We start from the raw sequence: 18,998 nt of genomic DNA, 5'->3' as shown, positions 1-18,998 counted from the left end.
GGCAGGAGAATGGTGTGAACCCGGGAGGCGGAGCTTGCAGTGAGCCGAGATCATGCCACTGCTCTCCAGCCTGGGCGTGAGAGTGAGACTCCATCTCAAAAAAAAAAAAAAAAAAATTACAAAAATTATCTGGGTGTGGTGGTGCACGCCTGCAGTCCCAGCTACTTGGGAAGCTGAGGCAGGAGAATTGCTTGAACCCGGGGGGTAGAGGTCGCAGTGAACTGAGATCATGCACCACTGCACTCCAGCCAGGGCGACAGAGCAAGACTCCATCTCTCAAAAACAAACAAACAAAAACCACAAAAATTAGCTGGGTGTGGTGGTGAGTGCCTACAGTCTCAGCTATTCAGGACGCTGAAGCTGGAGAATTGCCTGAACCTGGGAGGCTGCTGTGAGCTGAGATAGAGCCACTGCACTCCAGCCTGGGCGACAAAGTGAGACTCCATCTGAAAAAAAAAACCAACAAAAAACAATAGAATACACATAATTAATTAATAGAGCAGTCCTAGTGGCCCCCATAGTGAAATTCTAATGCCTTGCAGAGAACAGAATCAAATTGTCAACCTCTGTAGGCTATTCTGTATTCACAGATTCATTTGTAGAAGATGCATTTCTTTATACGTTGTGTTTTTAGCAGTTACAGTGATGGCATGTTCCTTGGCAACTTCAGCTTGGAGAGATGAGATTTGTAGCAGAAAGCACTCATCTGCATTTCTTCTCTTCCATCTCAAAGAGCAGTGAAGAGGCTGTAAGGCCGTCTGGTTTCTGAGGAACTTCAGCTTTACCCTCAGGCAGGTTCCGCTGCTCCATCAGGCCTATGACACTGTTAGGGGCCCTGGAAATTGTTTTAATTAATTTTAAAATCAGAAGAAAATATGCATATAATAATAATGAATATTATGAGAATGAATCTAGACCAAATGATGATCCCTTACCCCCGCCCTTGTCCAGGTGAATGGAGAAGGCCATGCATGTGTCCTGAGCTGAGCCAGTCAGAGCCCCTGCCCCGACCCCAGATGGAGAGGACAGCCAGCTCCAGGCAGCAGGATCTGGATAGTAAGCGCTGGGGAGCTCTGGGAGGCCAGGAAGGTGGAGGGAAGGCAGCCACGGAATATTCCAGGGTGACAGCATGGCAGGCCAGGGTGAAAGGAAGTATAAAAGCCCCCAGACAGGAAAATATCTGCATTCAAGCAGCTAAAGGCAGGCCCCGGAGGGTCCCCGGCAAGAATGGTGGAGGAGGCTGGAGATGAGATAGAGGCAGGGTTGGACCACCTGGACCTTATAAGCCAGAAGGAGCTGAGATTTTTTTTTTCACTCCAATGAGCAGCTATTAAAGGGTTTTAAGGGAGGGAGTGACCAGATCTGATTTACATTTTGAAGAGATTAGCATTGTGGAAAGTGTACTGTGGAGGTGGGGCAAGAGCTGAGAGCCACATGGAGGGCCCTGGATACTTCTGGACTCTGAATGGGGGGCCAGCCTTCAGCGATGGAGGTGAGGATGGAGACAGGTGGGTCCAAGAGGACCTGTGGGTGGAGGGGCTGGAGGGGGAAAGGAAAGGCTGTTATCAAGGATAAATGGTGGTGATGGACGTGCTGTTCTGCTCCTGAGCTGGGGAAGAAGGGAAGACATGAAGACTTCTGTTCAGACCCATTGAGGTACCCATGGCACACACACATGGAAGTGTGGAGAAGGCAGTGGAACATGTCAGTCTGGAGTGGGGGACACAGGTCAGGGCTGGACGCCCCTGGATGCTGGAAGTGTGGGTGGCATCAGTGCACAACTGGTGTTTGAAGCCACAAATCTCTGAGTTAGGGAGGAAATGGGAATGTGCTGTGACCCAGAAACTCAGAGGAAACTGCCCTTGTTGAGTCCCTGCTGAAGACAGAGAATGAAGACAAGACAGAGAAGGATCCTTTCTTTCTTTTTTCTTTTTTTTTTTTTTTTTGAGATGGAGTTTCACTCTTGTTGGCCAGGCTGGAGTGCAATGGTGCCATCTCAGCCCACTGCAACCTCCACCTCCCAGATTCAAGTGATTCTCCTACCTCAGCCTCCTGAATAGCTGGGATTACAGGCGCCCACCATGCCCAGTTAATTTTTGCATTTTTAGTGGAGATGGGGTTTCGCCATGTTGGCCAGGCTGGTCTCTAACTCCTGACCTCAGGTGATCCGCCCTCCCAAAATGCTGGCATTACAGGCGTGAGCCACTGCGCCCAGCGAGAAGGATCCTTTAGATCTGGTAATGCAAGTGGCTCCTGACTTTGACCAGAGCCCTCTGGGTGGAGGGAGGAATCTGGAAGCCAAATTGGGATGGGAAGGAAGAGTAAAACAGCATGATCACCAGTGCCTGGCCTCATCCCTGCCTAGGCTCTGGATTAAAAAACAGCTATGAGCTGGGTATAGTCCCAGCTACTCGGAGGCCAAGGCAGGAGGATGGCTTGAGCCCAGGACGTTGAGGCTGTGGGTGAGCTACAATTGCACCACTGCATTCCAGCCTGGGTGACAGAGCAAGACCCTATCTCTGAAATAAAAAATATTTATACTTAAAAAAATAGCTATATAGGACATTTTGGGGGCAAATGGGGAAATTGGAAAATGGACTCCATATTAGATAATACCTTTTTTTGTTGAGACAAGGTCTCACTCTGGCATGCAGGATGGAGTGCAGGGAGCTCACTGCAGCCTCAACTTCCTGGGCTCAGGGAGTGATTCTCCAGCCTCAGCCTCCTAAAGTGCTGGGATTACAGGCGTGAGCCACCACACCTGGCCTGTATTAGATAATATAGCAGCTCTGAATTTGTTGTGTGTGATAATGGTGTGTGGTAAGAGAGAAACTGTAGGAGACACACATTGTAGTATTTAGGGCAGAAAGAGTAGATACTTGAAACTTTCCAGTGCTCCAACAATAACAAAAAATTAAACACATACCCCATACACAGAGAAAGCACAGATGGCAAAATGCTAATTGGAAAAATCTAGGTGAAGAATATTTTAATATTTTTTCAACTCCTCTTTCAGCTGAATTATTTCCTTACAAAGTTGGGTGCAGCCGGGTGCAGTGGCTCACTCCTGTAATCCCAGCACTTTGGGAGGCCGAGGCGGGTGGATCACCTGAGGTCAGGAGTTCAAGACCAGCCTGGCTGACATGGTGAAACCCCGTCTCTACTAAAAATACAAAAAATTAGCCGGGTGTGGTGGTGCATGCCTGTAATCCCAGCTACGTGGGAGGCTGAGCCAGGAGAATCACTTGAAACCCAGGAGGCGGAGGTTGCAGTGAGCTGAGATTGCGCCATTGCACTCCAGCCTGGGCAACAAGAGCAAAACTCCGTCTCAAAAAATTTAAATAAATAAATAAATAAATTAGCTGGGCATGGTGGCGGGCGCCTGCCTGTAATCCCAGCTACTCCGGAGGCTGAGGCAGGAGAGTAGCTTGAACACAGGAGGCGGAGGTTGCAGTGAGCTAGATCTTGCCATTGCACTCCAGCCTAGATGACAGACTGAGAACCTGTCTCCAAAAAAAAACTAAGTTGGGTGCGGTGGCTCACGCCTGTCATCCCAGCACTTTGGAAGGTCGAGGCCGGCAGATCACTTGAGGTCAAGAGTTCAAGACCAGCCTGGCCAACATGGTGAAACCCCATCTCTACTAAAAATACAAAAATTAGCCGGGCTTGCCGGGCACGGTGGCTCACGCCTGTAATCCCAGCACTTTGGGAGGCCGAGGCGGGTGGATCGCCTGAGGTCGGGAGTTCAAGACCAGCCTGGCCAGCATGGTGAAACCCTGTCTCTAATAAAAATAAAAAAATTAGCCAGGTGTGGTGGCAGGCGCCTGTAATCCCAGCTACTCGGGAGGCTGAGGCAGGAGAATAGCTTGAACCCAGGAGGTGGAGGTTGCGGCGAGCCAGGATCACACCATTGCACTCCAGCCTCGGCAACAGAGCGAGAATCTGTCTCAAAAAAAAAAAAAAAAAAAAAAAGAGGCCGGGCGCGGTGGCTCACGCCTGTAATCCCAGCAGTTTGAGAGGCCAAGGCAGGCAGATCACGAGGTCAGGAGATTGAGACCATCCTAACACAGTGAAACCCCGTCTCTACTAAAAATACAAAAATTAGCTGGGCATGGTGGCGGGTGCCTGTAGTCCCAGCTGCTTGGGAGGCTGAGGCAGGAGAATGGTGTGAACCCGGGAGGCAGAGCGTGTAGTGAACCAAGATCGCGCCACTGCACTCCAGCCTGGGTGACAGTGAGACTCCGCCTCAAAAAAATTTTTTTTTAATTTTAATTACAAAAAGGAAGGGTGACTAGCAGGGTCAAGAGAAAGTTTCATACAACTGAGAAATTTTTTGAAGAATGGGAGCATGAGTGTGTGTTGAAAGCAATGCTCATGGAAGGGAGGAGGAGAAGGTGATTATGTCAGCCAGGGGTGAGAGGTGCAGGGCAGAATCCTGGAGGAGCAGGTGGATGGCCCAGAGTGAGGGCCTGGAGGGTGGTCTTTGCCCAGTGTGGGCGGCCACACGTCAGATGGGCAACTTGGTGGGGGGCGTTCCTGTCTGATGACTTCCCCTCTGTCCTCTACGTAGGATATGAGGCTCTCTGCTAAGAAGGGCCAGGAGAGCAATGGGGAGGTTCCTGCAGGGAAAAACTGGTGGGATTTGTGGGTTTGTGTTGACGATCTGGGTGAAGATTGTTTATTGGTTTAGGGAGGGAGACAAGAGGAAAGATTAAGTCCCCACACCTCCAAGACTCAGTTTCTCCATCTGTAACATGAGGAGATTGAACTAGGAGATCTCAAAGGACTCTGAACTCTGGTACGCTCATGGTCCCTTTAGGAAGTGATGGGAAGCATATACTGAATAGCACGAGCCTGGGTTATTTAAGAATTAAGGATAGCGGCTGCTCTGCCTATGGAGTAGCCATTCCTTTTTTTTTGAGACAGAGTTTTGCTCTTGTCACCCAGGCTGGAGTGCAATAGCGCGATCTCGGCTCACTGCAACCTCCGCCTCCCAGGTTCAAGCGATTCTCTGCCTCAGCCTCCCATGTAGCTGGGATTACAGGCATGCGCCACTACCACGTCTGGCTAATTTTTGTATTTTTAGTAGAGACGAGGTTTCACCATCTTGGCCAGGCTTGTCTTGAACTCCTGACCTTGTGATCCACCCAACTCGGCCTCCCAAAGTGCTGGGATTACCGGCGTGAGCCACTGCACCTGGCGGAGTAGCCATTCTTTTATTCCTTTACTTACTTAATAAACTTCATTCCACTTAAAAAAAAAAAAAGAATTAAGGATAGCTGGTAAAAACTAGACAATTGCCTAAGAGGTTTCTAATTGAGGATTAAAACCAATAAATACAAGAAGGCCAGGCATGGTGGCTCATGCCTGTAATCCCAGCACTTGGGGAGGTTGAGGTGGGCAGATCACCTGAGGTCAGGAGTTCGAGACCAGCATGACCAATATGGCGAAACCCTGTATCTAATAAAAATACAAAAATTAGCAGGGTGTGGTGGCGTGTGCCTGTAGTCCCAGCTACTCAGGAGGCCAAGGCAGGAGAATTGCTTGAACCCGGGAGGCAGAGACTGCAGTGAGCCAAGATTGTGCCACTGCACTCCAGCATCCTGAGCGACAGAGTGAGACTCTGTCTCCAAAAAAAAAAAAAAACAAAAAACAAAAACAAAAAAACCAATAAATACAAAGAGGCACGTGAAAGGCAGACTGCTGGCCAGGCATGGTGGCTCACGCCTATAATCCCAGCACTTTGGGAGGCCGAGGCAGGCACATCATGAGGTTAGGAGAGTGAGACCATCCCGGCTAACACGGTGAAACTCCGTCTTTACTAAAAATACAAAAAATTAGGTGGGCGTGGTGGTGGGCACCTGTAGTCTCAGCTACTCAGAGGGCTGAGGCAGGAGAATCGCTTGAACCTGGGAGGTGGAGGTTGCAGTGAGCCCAGATCTCGCCACTGCACTCCAGTCTGGGTGACAGAGCGAGAATCCTTCTCAAAAAAAAAAAAAAAGAAAATGAAAAAAGAAAAAAAAAGAGAGGTGGGTGTGGTGGCTCACACCTGTAATCCCAGCACTTTGGGAGGCTGAGGCAGGTGGATCACCTGAGGTCGGGAGTTGGAGACCAGCCTGACCAACATGGAGAAACCCCATCTCTACTAAAACTACAAAATTAGCCAGGCGTGGTGGCGCATGCTTGTAATCCCAGCTACTCGGGAGGCTGAGGCAGGAGAATCGCTTGAACCCGGGAGGCAGAGGTTGCAGTGAGCCAAGATCACACCACTGCACTCCAGCCTGGGCAACGAGAGCGAGACTCTGTTAAAAAAAAAAAAAAAAAGAAAGAAAGAAAGAAAAGAAAAAGAAAAGCAGACTGCTTAAGGCTTCAGAGCACCCCTGGGGGAGTGAGGAGGTGGCCCAGAGGCCGAGGCTCTGATATGCATGACGAGGTGCTGTTTGGGTGAACACGGTGTGGGGTCCTTTTCAGAGCATATACTGCTTTCTCCTTGCTCTGGCCGAAGTTCACATCACACAGCATGAAGTGAAACAGCACATCAATGTGATGAACACAGTTAACACTGAAGAAACCTGTATGTGCGAGCAAATATAGCATGAAAGGGTTCAGGGATTTTTTTTTTTTTTTTTTGAGACTGAGTCTCACTCTGTTGCCCAGGCTGGAGTGCAGTGGCACGATCTCCGCTCACTGCAACCTCCCACCTCCCAGGTTCAAGCGATTTTTCTGCCTCAGCCTCCTAAGTAGCTGGGACTATTGGCACGTGCCATGATGCCCGGCTAATTTTTGTATTTTTAATAGAGTCGGGGTTTCACCATATTGGCCAGGCTGGTCTCAAACTCCTGACCTCATAATCTGCCCACCTCGGCCTCCCAAAGCGCTGGGATTACAGGCATGAGCCACTGTGCCCGGCGTCCTGTTTTTTGGTGTGTGTGTGTGTGTGCGTGTGTGCGTGCGCGTGTTTGAGACGGAGTCTCCCGTTGTCGTCCATGCTGGAGTACAGCAGTGCGATCTCGGCTCACTGCAACCTCTGCCTCCCAGGTTCAAGCAATTCTCCTGCCTCAGCCTCCTGAGTAGCTGGGATTATAGGCATGTGCCACCACGCCTGGCTAATTTTTTGTATTATTAGTACAGACAGGGTTTCACCCTGTTGGCCAGGCTGGTCTTGAACTCCAGGCCTCAAGTGATCCACCTGCCTCAGCCTCCCAAAGTCCTGGTATTACAGGCGTGAGCCAATAGTGCCTGGCCAATAGTTTTTTATTTTTATTTTTAAAGGGACAGGGTCTCCCTCTTTCACCCAGGCCGTAACCCTGAACTGCGAGGCTCAAACGATCCTTCTGCCTTAGCCTCCCAACTCCCAAGTAGCTAGGACTACAGGTGCACACCACCATGCCTGGCTAATTTTTAAATTTTCAGTAGAGACGGGATCTTGGTATGTTGCCCAGGCTGGTCTCAAACTTCTGGCCTCAAGTGATCCTTCTGCCTCAGCCTCCCAAAGTGCTGGGATTACAAGCGTTGTGCCACAGTGCTCGGCCAACAATAGATTTATAATATCACTGAGGGCAGGGATTGTGAGTCATCATCAGCTCCCCAGTGACTGGCAGCATGCCAGGAATGGGGGAGGGGAGAGAGGGAAGGAAGGGAGGCTTCTCGGCCTGACAGTTCAGCCAGGTGCAGGCACTGTCATGTTCATGGCCACCAGGCATCTGCCAAGCACCAGGCTCTGTGCTGCCCACTTTACACAGATGGTCTCATTTGGCCTTGATGACAACCTGTGGAGGTTGGTATTATTTACTCCAAGAGGAAACTAAAGGCAGAGAGTTTAAATAACTTGCCAAAAGTCACATGGCAGAATCAGGATTTGAGCTCAGATATGTTAAACTGAAGCTTGTGCTCTTGACTGCCTGGCTGTGCAGTCTTCCAGAAGAGCACGGCATGGACTTCTGGAATTCTTGCAGCCACTCGACTCAAAAGCAGTTAGCATAGTGCTGAGCACAGGTAATAGGGCATTTGACAAATGCCAGTGACTGTAGACTGAATGATTGACAGTCTGAATGAATGAATGAGTGAAGTGACTTCCTGTCTTGTGAGGTTTTCCTCTTCAAATGGAAGATTTCCCCATAGCCTTTGAATGCTCAATCTAATTAAGGCAAAAAGGCATCAGAGAATTGCAGGGCCTTTCCTTTATTAACTGTCAAGTTCAATCTGGAGGCTGTTTACGTGCCAAGGTCAGAGATCAGTCTTTAGCTGCTCTCCTCTCATTCATCTGGCCAACCTCAGAACATAAAGTTTATTGATGCAAAACTGATTGGCAGGCTGGGCTAACGAGCTGGCGGGAACAGGGAGTATCAGAAAGAGTTCTAAGCCAGCGTCGGCTCAGCCCGGCTCCTTTGCTGTCCTAACTTCCCTGTGCTCTAGGTTGCAGGGTCACACCTTTCAGAAGTGAACCCCAGAAGAGTAGCAAATGCTGCCTGGCCTTTTGGCAGTTCTTATGGAGCCCAGTCAAGAGCAGGAGGGGGAGCAGTCCTTTTTCCTGGTTTTGTCTATTAACGTGGAAAGAGCGAGGCTTGGAAGATTAGGTAGTATAGTCTTTTTTTTTTTTTTTTTTTTAGACAGAGTCTCACTCTGTCGCCTAGGCTGGAGTGCAGAGTGCAGTGGTGTGATTTCGGCTCACTGCAAGTTCTGCCTCCCGGGTTCGTGCCATTCTCCTGCCTCAGCCTCCCAACTAGCTGGGGCTACAGGCGCCCCCCCACCATGTCCGGCTAATTTTTTGTGTTTTTAGTAGAGACGGGGTTTCACCGTGTTAGCCAGGATGGTCTTGATCTCCTGACCTCGTGATCCGCCCGCCTCAGCCTCCCAAAGTGCTGGGATTACAGGCGTGAGCCATCGCGCCCAGCAGTATAGTCTTAAGACTTCACAAATCAAAGAAATTCGTGTGTAAGCCTCGTCAGGACTGGGGGTCGTGAAGAGGAAGGTAACTGTTATGCCTACAGTTTGCAGCCAACCCATTAGTAAGCAGCGCCTGTTTGTGGGGAGCTCCTGGCAGTGCCTCCTCCTTCATGCCCAGCAGGAAAGAGAGGCTGGGAAGGATGCATGGGCCACATGCCTGGCTCCACTTGCAGTGCCCCCAGGATAAAAGCCAGGAGGCCGGGCGGGCACGGTGGCTCATGCCTGTAATCCCAGCACTTTGGGAGGCCAAGGTGGGTGGATCACGAGGTCGGGAGATCAAGAGCATCCTGGCTAACACGGTGAAACCCCGTCTCTACTAAAAATAAAAAAAATTAGCTGGGCGAGGTGGTGCACGTCTGTAACCCCAGCTCCTTGCTAGGCTGAAGCAGGAGAATCTCTTGAACCCGGGAGGCCCAGGTTGCAGTCAGCTGAGATCGCACCACTGCATTCCAGCCTAGGCGACGGAGTAAGACCCCGTCTCAAAAAAAAAAAAAAAAAAAAAAGCCAGGAGGTGGGCAGTCAGGAGAGGCAGGTGGACCCGGGAGCTGTGTCTTCTTCTACTCAAGATAGGGAAAGTACAACTCCCCTGGTTATTATCAGGACCAATTGATTTTGCCTGATCTGAGAGAAAACATCCTGACCACAGGTCACTTGAAATGCCCTGTAATTCAGAAACAGTGGCTGTCCACAGCAGACAGCTATCTGGATTTAAGACCCCAAATTCACACACCACACCACAAACTGTCCACTTACAAGCAAAAAAATAACAAACAACCAAGCCCCCAACCCACTCTCATTTTATTCCCTTGGTTCCAGGTCTTCTCTGAGCAGGTCATGTCTCCTGGTGTGTTTGCGTACAGGCTGTGGGGCTGGGGGGAAGGAGTCCTTTTTCCTCTTACCCCAGGCAGGGCTGGCTCCAGGTTGCACAGAGCTCCACAGAGAAAACTGCTCACTGCAGAGAAGGGCAGGGTCCAGCCCAAGCTCTACTCTGATGAGCTCTGAGATCGGGGGTGGTGACTTCATCTTCTATCTATGGCTTGGAACAATGATGATGACCATGACCCTCTGGTTTCAGTTCAGTCAATGAATGGGGAGCAAATTGCTATTGTCAGGCACTAGGCTAGGGAGGTGATTCAGAAAGGCTCCCAGAGACCCACACACCAATCACTAAACTAATATAACACGCTAAATACTACATCTACAGTAGGGATAAAGTGTTTTAGGTACACAAAGGGAGTTGAGAAAAGCTTCAGAGGTTTTCAAAGTGGTTTCCAGACCATCATCAGCCAGCCTCACCTGGAAAGTTGTTAGAAATACAAATATCAGCCCCACCCCAGACTGGCTGAATCAAAAATTCTGGGGGTGGGGCCCAGCAATCTGCATTTGAACAAGCCCTCCAGGTGATTATGATGCAACCTAAAGTCTGAGAATCACGTAGAGGTTGGAAAACTACCTTGCAACCAGCAACCTGTTTTTGCAAATAAAGTTTTACTGGAACACAGCCATAATCCATCATTCAGATATTGTTTGTGGCTACTTCCCTTTTAACCAGCAGAGTTGGTAGTTACGACAGAGACAATAGGGCCCGCAAAGCCTGATTCTGCCAAATGACTAGACTAGATTTCCCATACTAGGGAGCATAGCCTAGATTTTTTTTCTTTTCTTTTTTTTGAGACAGAATCTCACTGACATGCAGGCTGGAGTACAATGGTGGGTTCTCAGCTCACTGCAACCTCCACCTTCTGGGCTCAAGTGATCTCCCAACCTCAGCCTGCCGAGTAGCTGGGACCACGAGCATATGGCAACACGCGCAACTAACTTTTGTATTTTTTTTTTTTGTTAATTATTATTTTTTGAGACCGAGTCTCGCTCTGTCGCCCAGGCTGGAGTGCAGTGGCGGGATCTTGGCTCACTGCAAGCTCTGCCTCCTGGGTTCACGCCATTCTCCTGCTGCAGCCTCCCCAGCAGCTGGGACTACAGACGCACGCTGCCATGCCCGGCTAATTTTTTGTATTTTTAGTAGAGACGGGGTTTCACCGTGTTAGCCAGGATGCTCTCCGTCTCCTGACCTCGTGATTCGCCCGCTTCGGCCTCCCAAAGTGCTGGGATTACAGGCATGAGCCACCGCGCCCGGCCCTGTATTTTTTTTTTAAAGACATAATTTTATTTATTTATTTATTTATTTTTATTTGAGAGGGCGTCTAGCTCTGTTGCCTGGGCTGGAGGGCAGTGGCGCGATCTCGGCTCACTGCAAGCTCCACCTCCTGGGTTCATGCCATTCTCCTGCCTCAGCCTCCCAAGTAGCCGGGACTACAGGTGCCAGCCACCACACCCGGCTAATTTTTTATTTTTAGTAGAGACTGGGTTTCACCTTAGCCAGGATGGTCTCGATCTCCTGACCTCGTGATCTGCCCGCCTCGGCCTACCAAAGTGCTGGTATTACAGGTGTTGAGCCACCGCGCCCGGCCTAAAAGACGTTAGTTTGCATGTTGCCCAGGCTGGCCTCGAACTCCTGGGGTCAAATGATCCACTGCCTCGGCCTCCCAATGTGCTGGGATTACAGGCGTGAGCCACTACACCTGGCCTCTTTTTTTTTTTTTTTTAAGAGACAAGGTTTCAACATATTGCCCAAGCTAGACTCAAACTCCTGGCCTCAAGCAATCCTCCTGCCTCAGCCTCCTAAGAGGCTGGAACTACAGACAGGTGCATGCCACTATGCTTGGCTCCTGTCTATGGCGGAGGTTGCAGAGAGCAGAGATTGTACCATTGCACTCCATCCTGGGCGATAGAGCCAAACTTTGTCTCAAACAACAACAAAATCCCCTTAGAGCTCTTTCCTAGCAACCAAACGTTTTTCCATTTTGTTAGGAATTGGAAGAAGAGAGGAAAATAACTGGCTAAGTAACTACTCTATATCAAGCACGGTTACAAGGCATTTTCCAACATTATTTCAATTTTAATGAAAGCTGCTCATGAAATTAGGTTTACTGGGTCACAGTTTTCAGATGAGGAACCTAGGACAGGTGAAGGGACAGAATTGGAACCCAGTTCTGTCATACCACAGATGCCCCACCTGTTCTACACTGGCCTGTCAAGAATAACAATAATAATTATTATTATTTTAGAGACAGAGTCTTGCTGTGTTGGCCAGGTGGATTGCAGTGGCACGACCTCGGCTCACTGCAACCTTCAACTCCCAGGTTCAAGCGATTCTCCTGCCTCAGTCTCCCGACTAGCCGGGATTACAAGTGCCCACCACCACGTTCAGCTAATTTAAAAAATATTTTTAGCAGAGATGGGGTTTCACCATGTTGGCCAGGCTGGATCTCAATCTCCTGACCTCGTGATCCGCCCGCCTTGGCCTCCCAAAGTGCTAGGATTACAGGTGTGAGCCACCCCTCCAGGCCCAATGATTATTTTAAATAATAATTATTTTTTTTGAGACGGAGTCTCGCTCTGTCACCCAGGCTGTAGTGCAGTGGTGTGATCTCGGCTCACTGCAACCTCCACCTCCTGGGTTCAATGATTCTCCTGCCTTAGCCTCCCGAGTAGCTGGGACTACAGGCACCCGCCACCACGCCTGGCTAATTTTTTTGTATTTTTAGTAGAGACAGGGTTTCACCGTGTTAAGACAGGATGGTCTCGACCTCCTGACCTCATGATCCACCTGCCTCGGCCTCCCAAAGTGCTGTGATTACAGGCGTGAGCCACCACTCCCAGCCTTAAATAATTACTTTTATTTTATTATCATTATTTTTGAGACAGGGTGTCACTCTGTCACCCAGAATGGAGTGCAGTGGTGCCATCTTGGCTCACTGCAACCTCCGCCTCCAGGGTTCAAGCGAATTCTCCTGTCTCAACCTCCCAAGTAGCTGAAAGTACAGGTACGTGCCACTATGCCGAGCTAATTTTTGTATTTTTAGTAGACACAGGGTTTCACCATGTTGGCCAGGCTGGTCTCGAACTGCTGGCCTCAAGTGATCCACCCGCCTTGGCCTCCCAGAGTGCTGGGATTACAGGCGTGAGCTACCGCACCCAGCCTACTTTGAAACATGGGATCATCGGCCAGGCGCGGTGGCTCACGCCTGTAATCACAGCACTTTGGGAGGCCGAGGTGGGCGGATCACGAGGTCAGGAGTTCAAGACCAGTCTGGCCAACATAGTGAAACCCCGTCTCTACTAAAAACACAAAAAATAAGCCAGGTGTGCTGGTGTGCGCCTGTAATCCCAGCTATTTGGGAGGCTGAGGCGGGAGAATCGCATGAACCCAGGAGAAAGAGGTTGCAGTGAGCTGAGATGTGCCACTGCACTTCAGCCCGGGCGACAGTGTGAGACTCCGTCACCAAAATAAAATAAAATAAAATAAAATAAAATAAAATAAAATAAAAAGATCCTCTAGCCCAAATCCCTCCATCACAGAAGCAGTTGGAGTAGCTTGAAAAGCTTAGATGATAGGCCCATGTGGCTTGTCTGTGGAAAGAGCTAGGCTGCAAGACACCTCTCACTCCATTGAGTGCTTTCCTCTTACTCTCCTTTCCCGATTTAAGACATTAAATCATTTAAGACATTAAATCATTTAAGACAGTGTCATTTGGTCAAGTGCGGTGGCTAACGCTTGAAATCCCAGCACTTTGGGAGGCTGAGATGGGCGGATCACCTGAGGTCAGGAATTCGAGACCAACGTGGCCAACATGGCAAAACCTCGATTCTACCAAAAAAGAAATTTTTTGGTAGCGCTGGTAGCGCGTGCCTGTAATCCCAGCTACTCAGGAGGCTGAGGCAGGGAGAACTGCTTGAACCCGGGTGGCAGAGGTTGCAGTGAGCCAAGATCGCACCACTGCACTCCAGCCTGGGCGACAGAGCGAGACTCTGTCTCAAAAAAAAAATAAATTTTTAAAAAGACAGTGTCATTCGATGGAGTTGCTTTCTTGATCGTTGGCTGCAATTAAAGACCTAGCCTCACTGTCTTTTGTGTTGCCTTGGACCGGCTTTTAGGTTCTACCGCCCTAACAGGCAGTGGAGGCTGGCCTTGAGTGGTAGTCCTCCATCTCGCCCTCTTTTCCTACCCTCTACCCCCAACCCCCGAGCTGCTCTCCTGTCTTCTTCCAACACTGTTCTCTTGGGAATATGCATGTCCAACTTCCCAAGCAGTCTGGGATCTGGAGTAAGATGACTCTTGGTTTAATGAAGTTTTTCCACAGTGCTTGCATGTGCCCCAAGGGTTTGGAAGGTTGGAGAACTAACAAAAAGCAAAGCGCCATCCTGTGTCGTTTAGGCAGGTCTGTGTTCTGTTAAAATATGGAAGAATTAAGAGAAGAACGAAGAAATAAGGGCAGAAACTCCACTGGGGAGTACTTGTCTAACCCTGAAAAAGTTCAAGGCTGTTGTTCAAGGTCTGAATTTTTCCCTTGAGATTTGCTTGTAGTCCTTCAAGTCATCTTCAGACATCTGATCAAGGCAGCATCCGCGGAAAATTATAAGGTGGGTGGCTGCACTGGAGCCTGTCCTGGCTCAGGGGAGCCGGTGAAGAGTGATTTTTTTCCCTTGGCGTTGGGGGGTTCAGAGGGGGTGCCCTCTGCTATGCAGGAAGCCCTCCTTGCCCGCTAGATAGTTCTCATTCCTCAGGAGATACTCTGTGAGGGGCCGGCGTGTTTTCTCCATCTTGGCACTTACCCTCAGACCCTCCTAAGTACCCGGGAGGGCCGTGTTTTTCATCGGAGGTTGAAATGGAACCTCCCCCTGGGTGCCCGGGGAGAGTACCTTGGGGGCAACGCCCCTCCTTCCGGAGGGCAGCATCCCGGCGGGGGCGGGGGCTCGGCTTTGATCCCAGGGCACCTTTTGTCCCTGGAGACGCTCTGCCAGCCAGGTACGTGGAGGGAGTGCAGCCCGCCCTCCGGGGCGACGCGCGGGGCTGGGGCGGGCCGGCGACTCCGGGGAGTGGCGGCCGGGAGCCCGCGAACGCGGGTGGGCGCCGTCGCCTCACTAACCGGGCGCCTCCGGGAAGTCCGGGCGGGGTCCGCCGCTCGCACATAGGATTAGCGTCCTCTAAACTCCATCCCTGGGAAAAGCCGCCGCACTTCTCACCCAAACTCGCGGAGCCGAGGGGTTGGGGAGGGGTTGGGCGGGCGCGGGGGCCGGCGAGGCGGATCCGGGAACGGGTGGACCCGGGCGGCCAAGCCCCTTCAGCGCCGGCCCAACCGCCCCGGCCCGGGCCAGTTCAGCGGGGCGGGGGCCGGTGACACAAAGGCGGCGGCGGGTCCTCCGGGCCTCCGGCCTCGGGCAGTCGCAGGGCGCCCCGGGCCGCCCGACCTCCCCTCGCGTCGCGGCCCGTCAGCCGGCGCCGCCCGTCGCCCGCCCTCAGCCGTCCGGCGAGGCGCGGCTTCCTCCGCCGGCGCGGGGTCCCCTGGTTAACCCCTGCCCGGCAGCGCGGCCGCTGATTGGAGAAGGCGGGGCGCCGGGGCAGCGGGGACCCCCCCCCACCTTCCTCGTCCCCTCCCCCTCCTCCCCCACTGTCGGCGCTTCCCCCACCCCCCCAGGACCCCCCCTGCCTCCCAGCCGTGCAAATCTCGCGAGGAAACACGCGGTTTCACTAGTGTGTTTACACCGATCACTACTAATCCGGACCGAACCGATCCGGATTAAGGGGCCGGAGGCGGGTCTTGGGCACCAGCGGTTCCGACCCCCCCGCCCTCCGCGCCGCACCCGAGTGGCCCCCAGCCGAGCGGGCCCCCACCTCCTGGCCCGGCCTGGGCCCTCCTGCGCCTCCCTTGGCCTTTGTCCGGCGCCAGGAGGCCGGTCCCGCGCCCCCCGCGGCCGCCCGGGCCCGGGCCCGCGTCGGGCGCCTGGCTCTGTACGCGAGCCCGGGGATCTGCGGCCTTCGTGCCCCCCCTCCCCCGCCCGCCCTCTCGTGGAGCCCGGCGCCGGCGGCGGCTGCCCGGGCGGGGGGTTGCGGCGCTCAGGAGAGGCCCCGGCTCCGCCCCGGGCCTGCCCAGGGGGAGAGCGGAGCGGTCCGCAGCCGGGTCGGGTCGGGGCCCCTCCCGGGAGGAGCGTGGAGCGGCAGCGGCGGCGGCGGCAGGTGAGAGGCTGAGCCCCGGGCGGGGGAGGGCTCCAGGCCTGGGGCATTAACCGTCCCGGGGACCCCTTTGGCCTGAGGAGCCTGCGACCTGGGCCCAGCTCGGGTCCGGCTCCGGACCGCAGCTCCTGGGCGCTGAGGCGGGAGGGGCTCCCTGAGGGCTGCGGGTCGCTGAGGGGACGGGCAGAAGATGGGGGAGGCCCAGGCGGCCCCGGCCTGGGATTGGGGCCGGCGGCCGGAGGAGAGACGGGGGCCCCCCGGCAGCTGGAGGCCTCGGCAGCCTCCCGGGCGCCCCCGAGAGCCGGCCCTCCCTTCCTCCGTGACAGGTGGGCCTGGAGTTGGGAAAGTTTGGAGCCGGCGAGGGGCGCCGGGACCAGGCCCCATCGCTCCTGCTTCCCGGCTGTGGGCTGCAGGGAGGATCCTAGTCCAAGGCCCCGCTGGAATTAGACGGAGTGGCTATTTCCTTAACATGAGTTGACATTAAACGGAATAACCGCCGGGGCGTCATTTTCCGGGCCGGGCCTGGGGATGGAGGTTTGGGAAGTGTTGCGAGAGACCTTGGGGTTTGGGAGAGACTGCAACCTCTGCCATTCCGACCTCGATTAGGGTAGGGCAAGACGCGAGGAAGGCCACGGGGGAAACTCATTCTCCCAGTCTCTTTTTTTCCTTCTTTTTCTTTTTGTAAAGATGCATTTCAACCTTTCTGAGAATTTCCTAATTCTCTCTCTAACCTGCACTTGTATGTGTGGGTGAAACTTTAATTTGTCACCTTTTCATTCCCCTTTGCCCCAGGCTCTCAATCCAGGAAGGGAAATGAAACTGAAGGACTTGTAAGGGGGTTGTTACTGGAGATTGTAGAGTTGTTGGATTGCAGAGGAGAATGTTCGATTCATCTTTTCAGTAACTTTAAAATCACACCAACCATTCCAACTACTTGATAATGTGTTCGAAGGGGTTCTATGTAATATGTTTCTTTTCCACTGTTAATATTAAAGAGAGGTTTTCAATGGGTCTTGTAGGAGTTGGTCTCTTGCAAAGGATGGACATATTTGCTGAAAGTAGCCTCTGCATTAATTGGTTATGGAAGTTTAAAAATGGTGTCCTCCTGCCCCTCCCTGCTTGGAAGAAGGGCTAAAAGCAGATGTCCAGAATCAAGAGAAAACTACTGCAGGGAGTGGTCAGAAAAAGATTTTTTAAAGGGATTGTTATGGAGCTATATTAATTTACTGAGTGAATGGAGGTGGATGGTTTTGCCATGGGCTCTCTATTAAATTTAAAATAATTCCTTTTCTCATGAGCTACTGTGAGCTCTTCAGAGAAAGGAGCTGTATAATAGTGTTTTTGCAGTTATTTGTAGCTTCTGATTCATCCTATATTCTTTTGAAATTATTGTCAATGATTCATATTTTTAGTTTAAGGACTACTTCCTGAGTGGGAAATAAATATCTGAAGATACTTAGCTAGATTAAGGCTGATAGAAGGAATTTTCTTTTTGCAGGCTAGTTCTTGTTTTGTTCTTTCCCCTGTGCTCAACTTTTACCGAGATTATATGAAGGGTTTGAGGGGTTTATTTTTGCTGTTAAAATCAAATCAGAACTAGGGAAGAAAAAGTGGCTGTCATAGAAGAAGACTTCTGAGCTGCTTTAAAACTTTTCAATATATTACTGTTTGATGCAGCACATAGTAGTCTACCACTTGTATGCTATATTTACTTGAGATTTACCTGCATTTGATCTTTCAGTGAAATAATTACTGAGTTTTGTTCTACAGAAAATTGCCTCCTCACATTTTAGTGTTTATGGTTTCACAGCCTACTTTTTCTTTTTCAGTAGAAATGATGGAAGAATTGCATAGCCTGGACCCACGACGGCAGGAATTATTGGAGGCCAGGTTTACTGGAGTAGGTGTTAGTAAGGTGAGTAAAATGATGATCATGAACACTATTCATATTCTAATTTAAACACATTTTTTAAATGATTAAGAGCAATTTGGGTAGGCCCTTCTGATAGTTTGCAGGGGAGAAGATTTGGGTCTTAATTTCAGTGAACTTTTAGATCCTACTAGTCATTCCAGTAGTCATTTAACATAGTAGGTTTGAAAATGTTCTATATGGGAATATATGTTTCTTCTTCCTTTCTGGTATAGGAGAGGTTTCTCATGGTTCTTGTTACAAGGAAACTAACAGGATGTGTGTATAGATTCTATGCCATATTTTGTTAAAACTTGTCAGCCATTCAGAAAGAAAATTACAAGGCATTGCATAGCTTTGTTACATTGGACTTTGGAGGTAGTTACATGCTAGAGTATTGAAAAATTGGCCTCTGTGAAGTCTGCAGACTCTTTACTGGTTGCACCCCCAGACTGGTTTGTTGCTCTTCTCATTCTTCCTTCTTAGTTTTTATTTTTGTTGCAGGAGCATAATATTAGATTAGGCCCCCATTAACGGGCACGTATGAAGTTAAGCAATGTTATAGTTTCCTATGCATGTTTATGTACCCACTGGTCCACCCCTCTGCTCTCATAGGATGATTTTACAATGTGTAAAATGTTTGATTTTAATACAGTACGCAAAGTATATTTACGATATTTTATTTAAAAGCTTTATTGGTCCAAGATCATATTACTTGGGCTTGAGATGTGTGAACGTATGAGCTACTGAATTTTTTTTTTTTGAGACAGAGTTTTCCTCTTGTCGCCGAGGCTGGAGTGCAATGGGGTGATCTCGGCTCACTGCAGCCTCCACCTCCTGGGTTCAGGTGATGATTCTCCTGCCTCAGCCTCCTGAGTAGCTGGGATTACAGGCGCCCGCCACTACGCCCAGCTGATTTTTGTATTTTTAGTAGAGATGGGGTTTCACCGTGTTGGCCAGGCTGGTCTCGAACTCCTGACCTCAGGTGATCCACCTGCCTCGGCCTCCCAAGTGCTGGGATCACAGGCAGGAGCCACTGTGCCTGGCTGAGCTTTTGATCTTTAACCAGTG

At 50.9% G+C, this 18,998-nt stretch overlaps 1 protein-coding gene across 35 annotated transcripts in view; it reads left to right on the top strand.

Moving 5' to 3' along the window:
* Window positions 1-7,638: 7,638 nt before the first annotated feature.
* The window catches only part of TLK2 (tousled like kinase 2), a 142,701-nt gene continuing 131,341 nt past the window's right edge, over window positions 7,639-18,998 (top strand). For 8 of the 35 annotated variants that reach the window (XM_055386947.2, XM_055386932.2, XM_055386924.2 and 5 more), the window contains exons 1-2: window positions 16,194-16,344; window positions 17,848-17,933. In XM_055386947.2, the coding sequence (XP_055242922.1) occupies window positions 16,209-16,344; window positions 17,848-17,933 (222 nt within the window). In that variant the 5' untranslated portion in view covers window positions 16,194-16,208. Of the gene's footprint in view, window positions 7,778-14,225; window positions 14,428-14,585; window positions 14,813-15,595; window positions 16,022-16,173; window positions 16,345-17,847; window positions 17,934-18,998 lie in introns of those variants that run through there. The other 27 variants (XM_055386956.2, XM_055386937.2, XM_055386927.2 and 24 more) reach the window with 19 other exon arrangements.

This window comes from Gorilla gorilla, chromosome 4 (genome assembly GCF_029281585.2).
Source record: "Gorilla gorilla gorilla isolate KB3781 chromosome 4, NHGRI_mGorGor1-v2.1_pri, whole genome shotgun sequence".
Classification (NCBI taxonomy): domain Eukaryota; kingdom Metazoa; phylum Chordata; class Mammalia; order Primates; family Hominidae; genus Gorilla; species Gorilla gorilla.
Note: the sequence above shows the minus strand (reverse complement) of the source record. Positions and strands in the feature narration are given on the sequence as shown.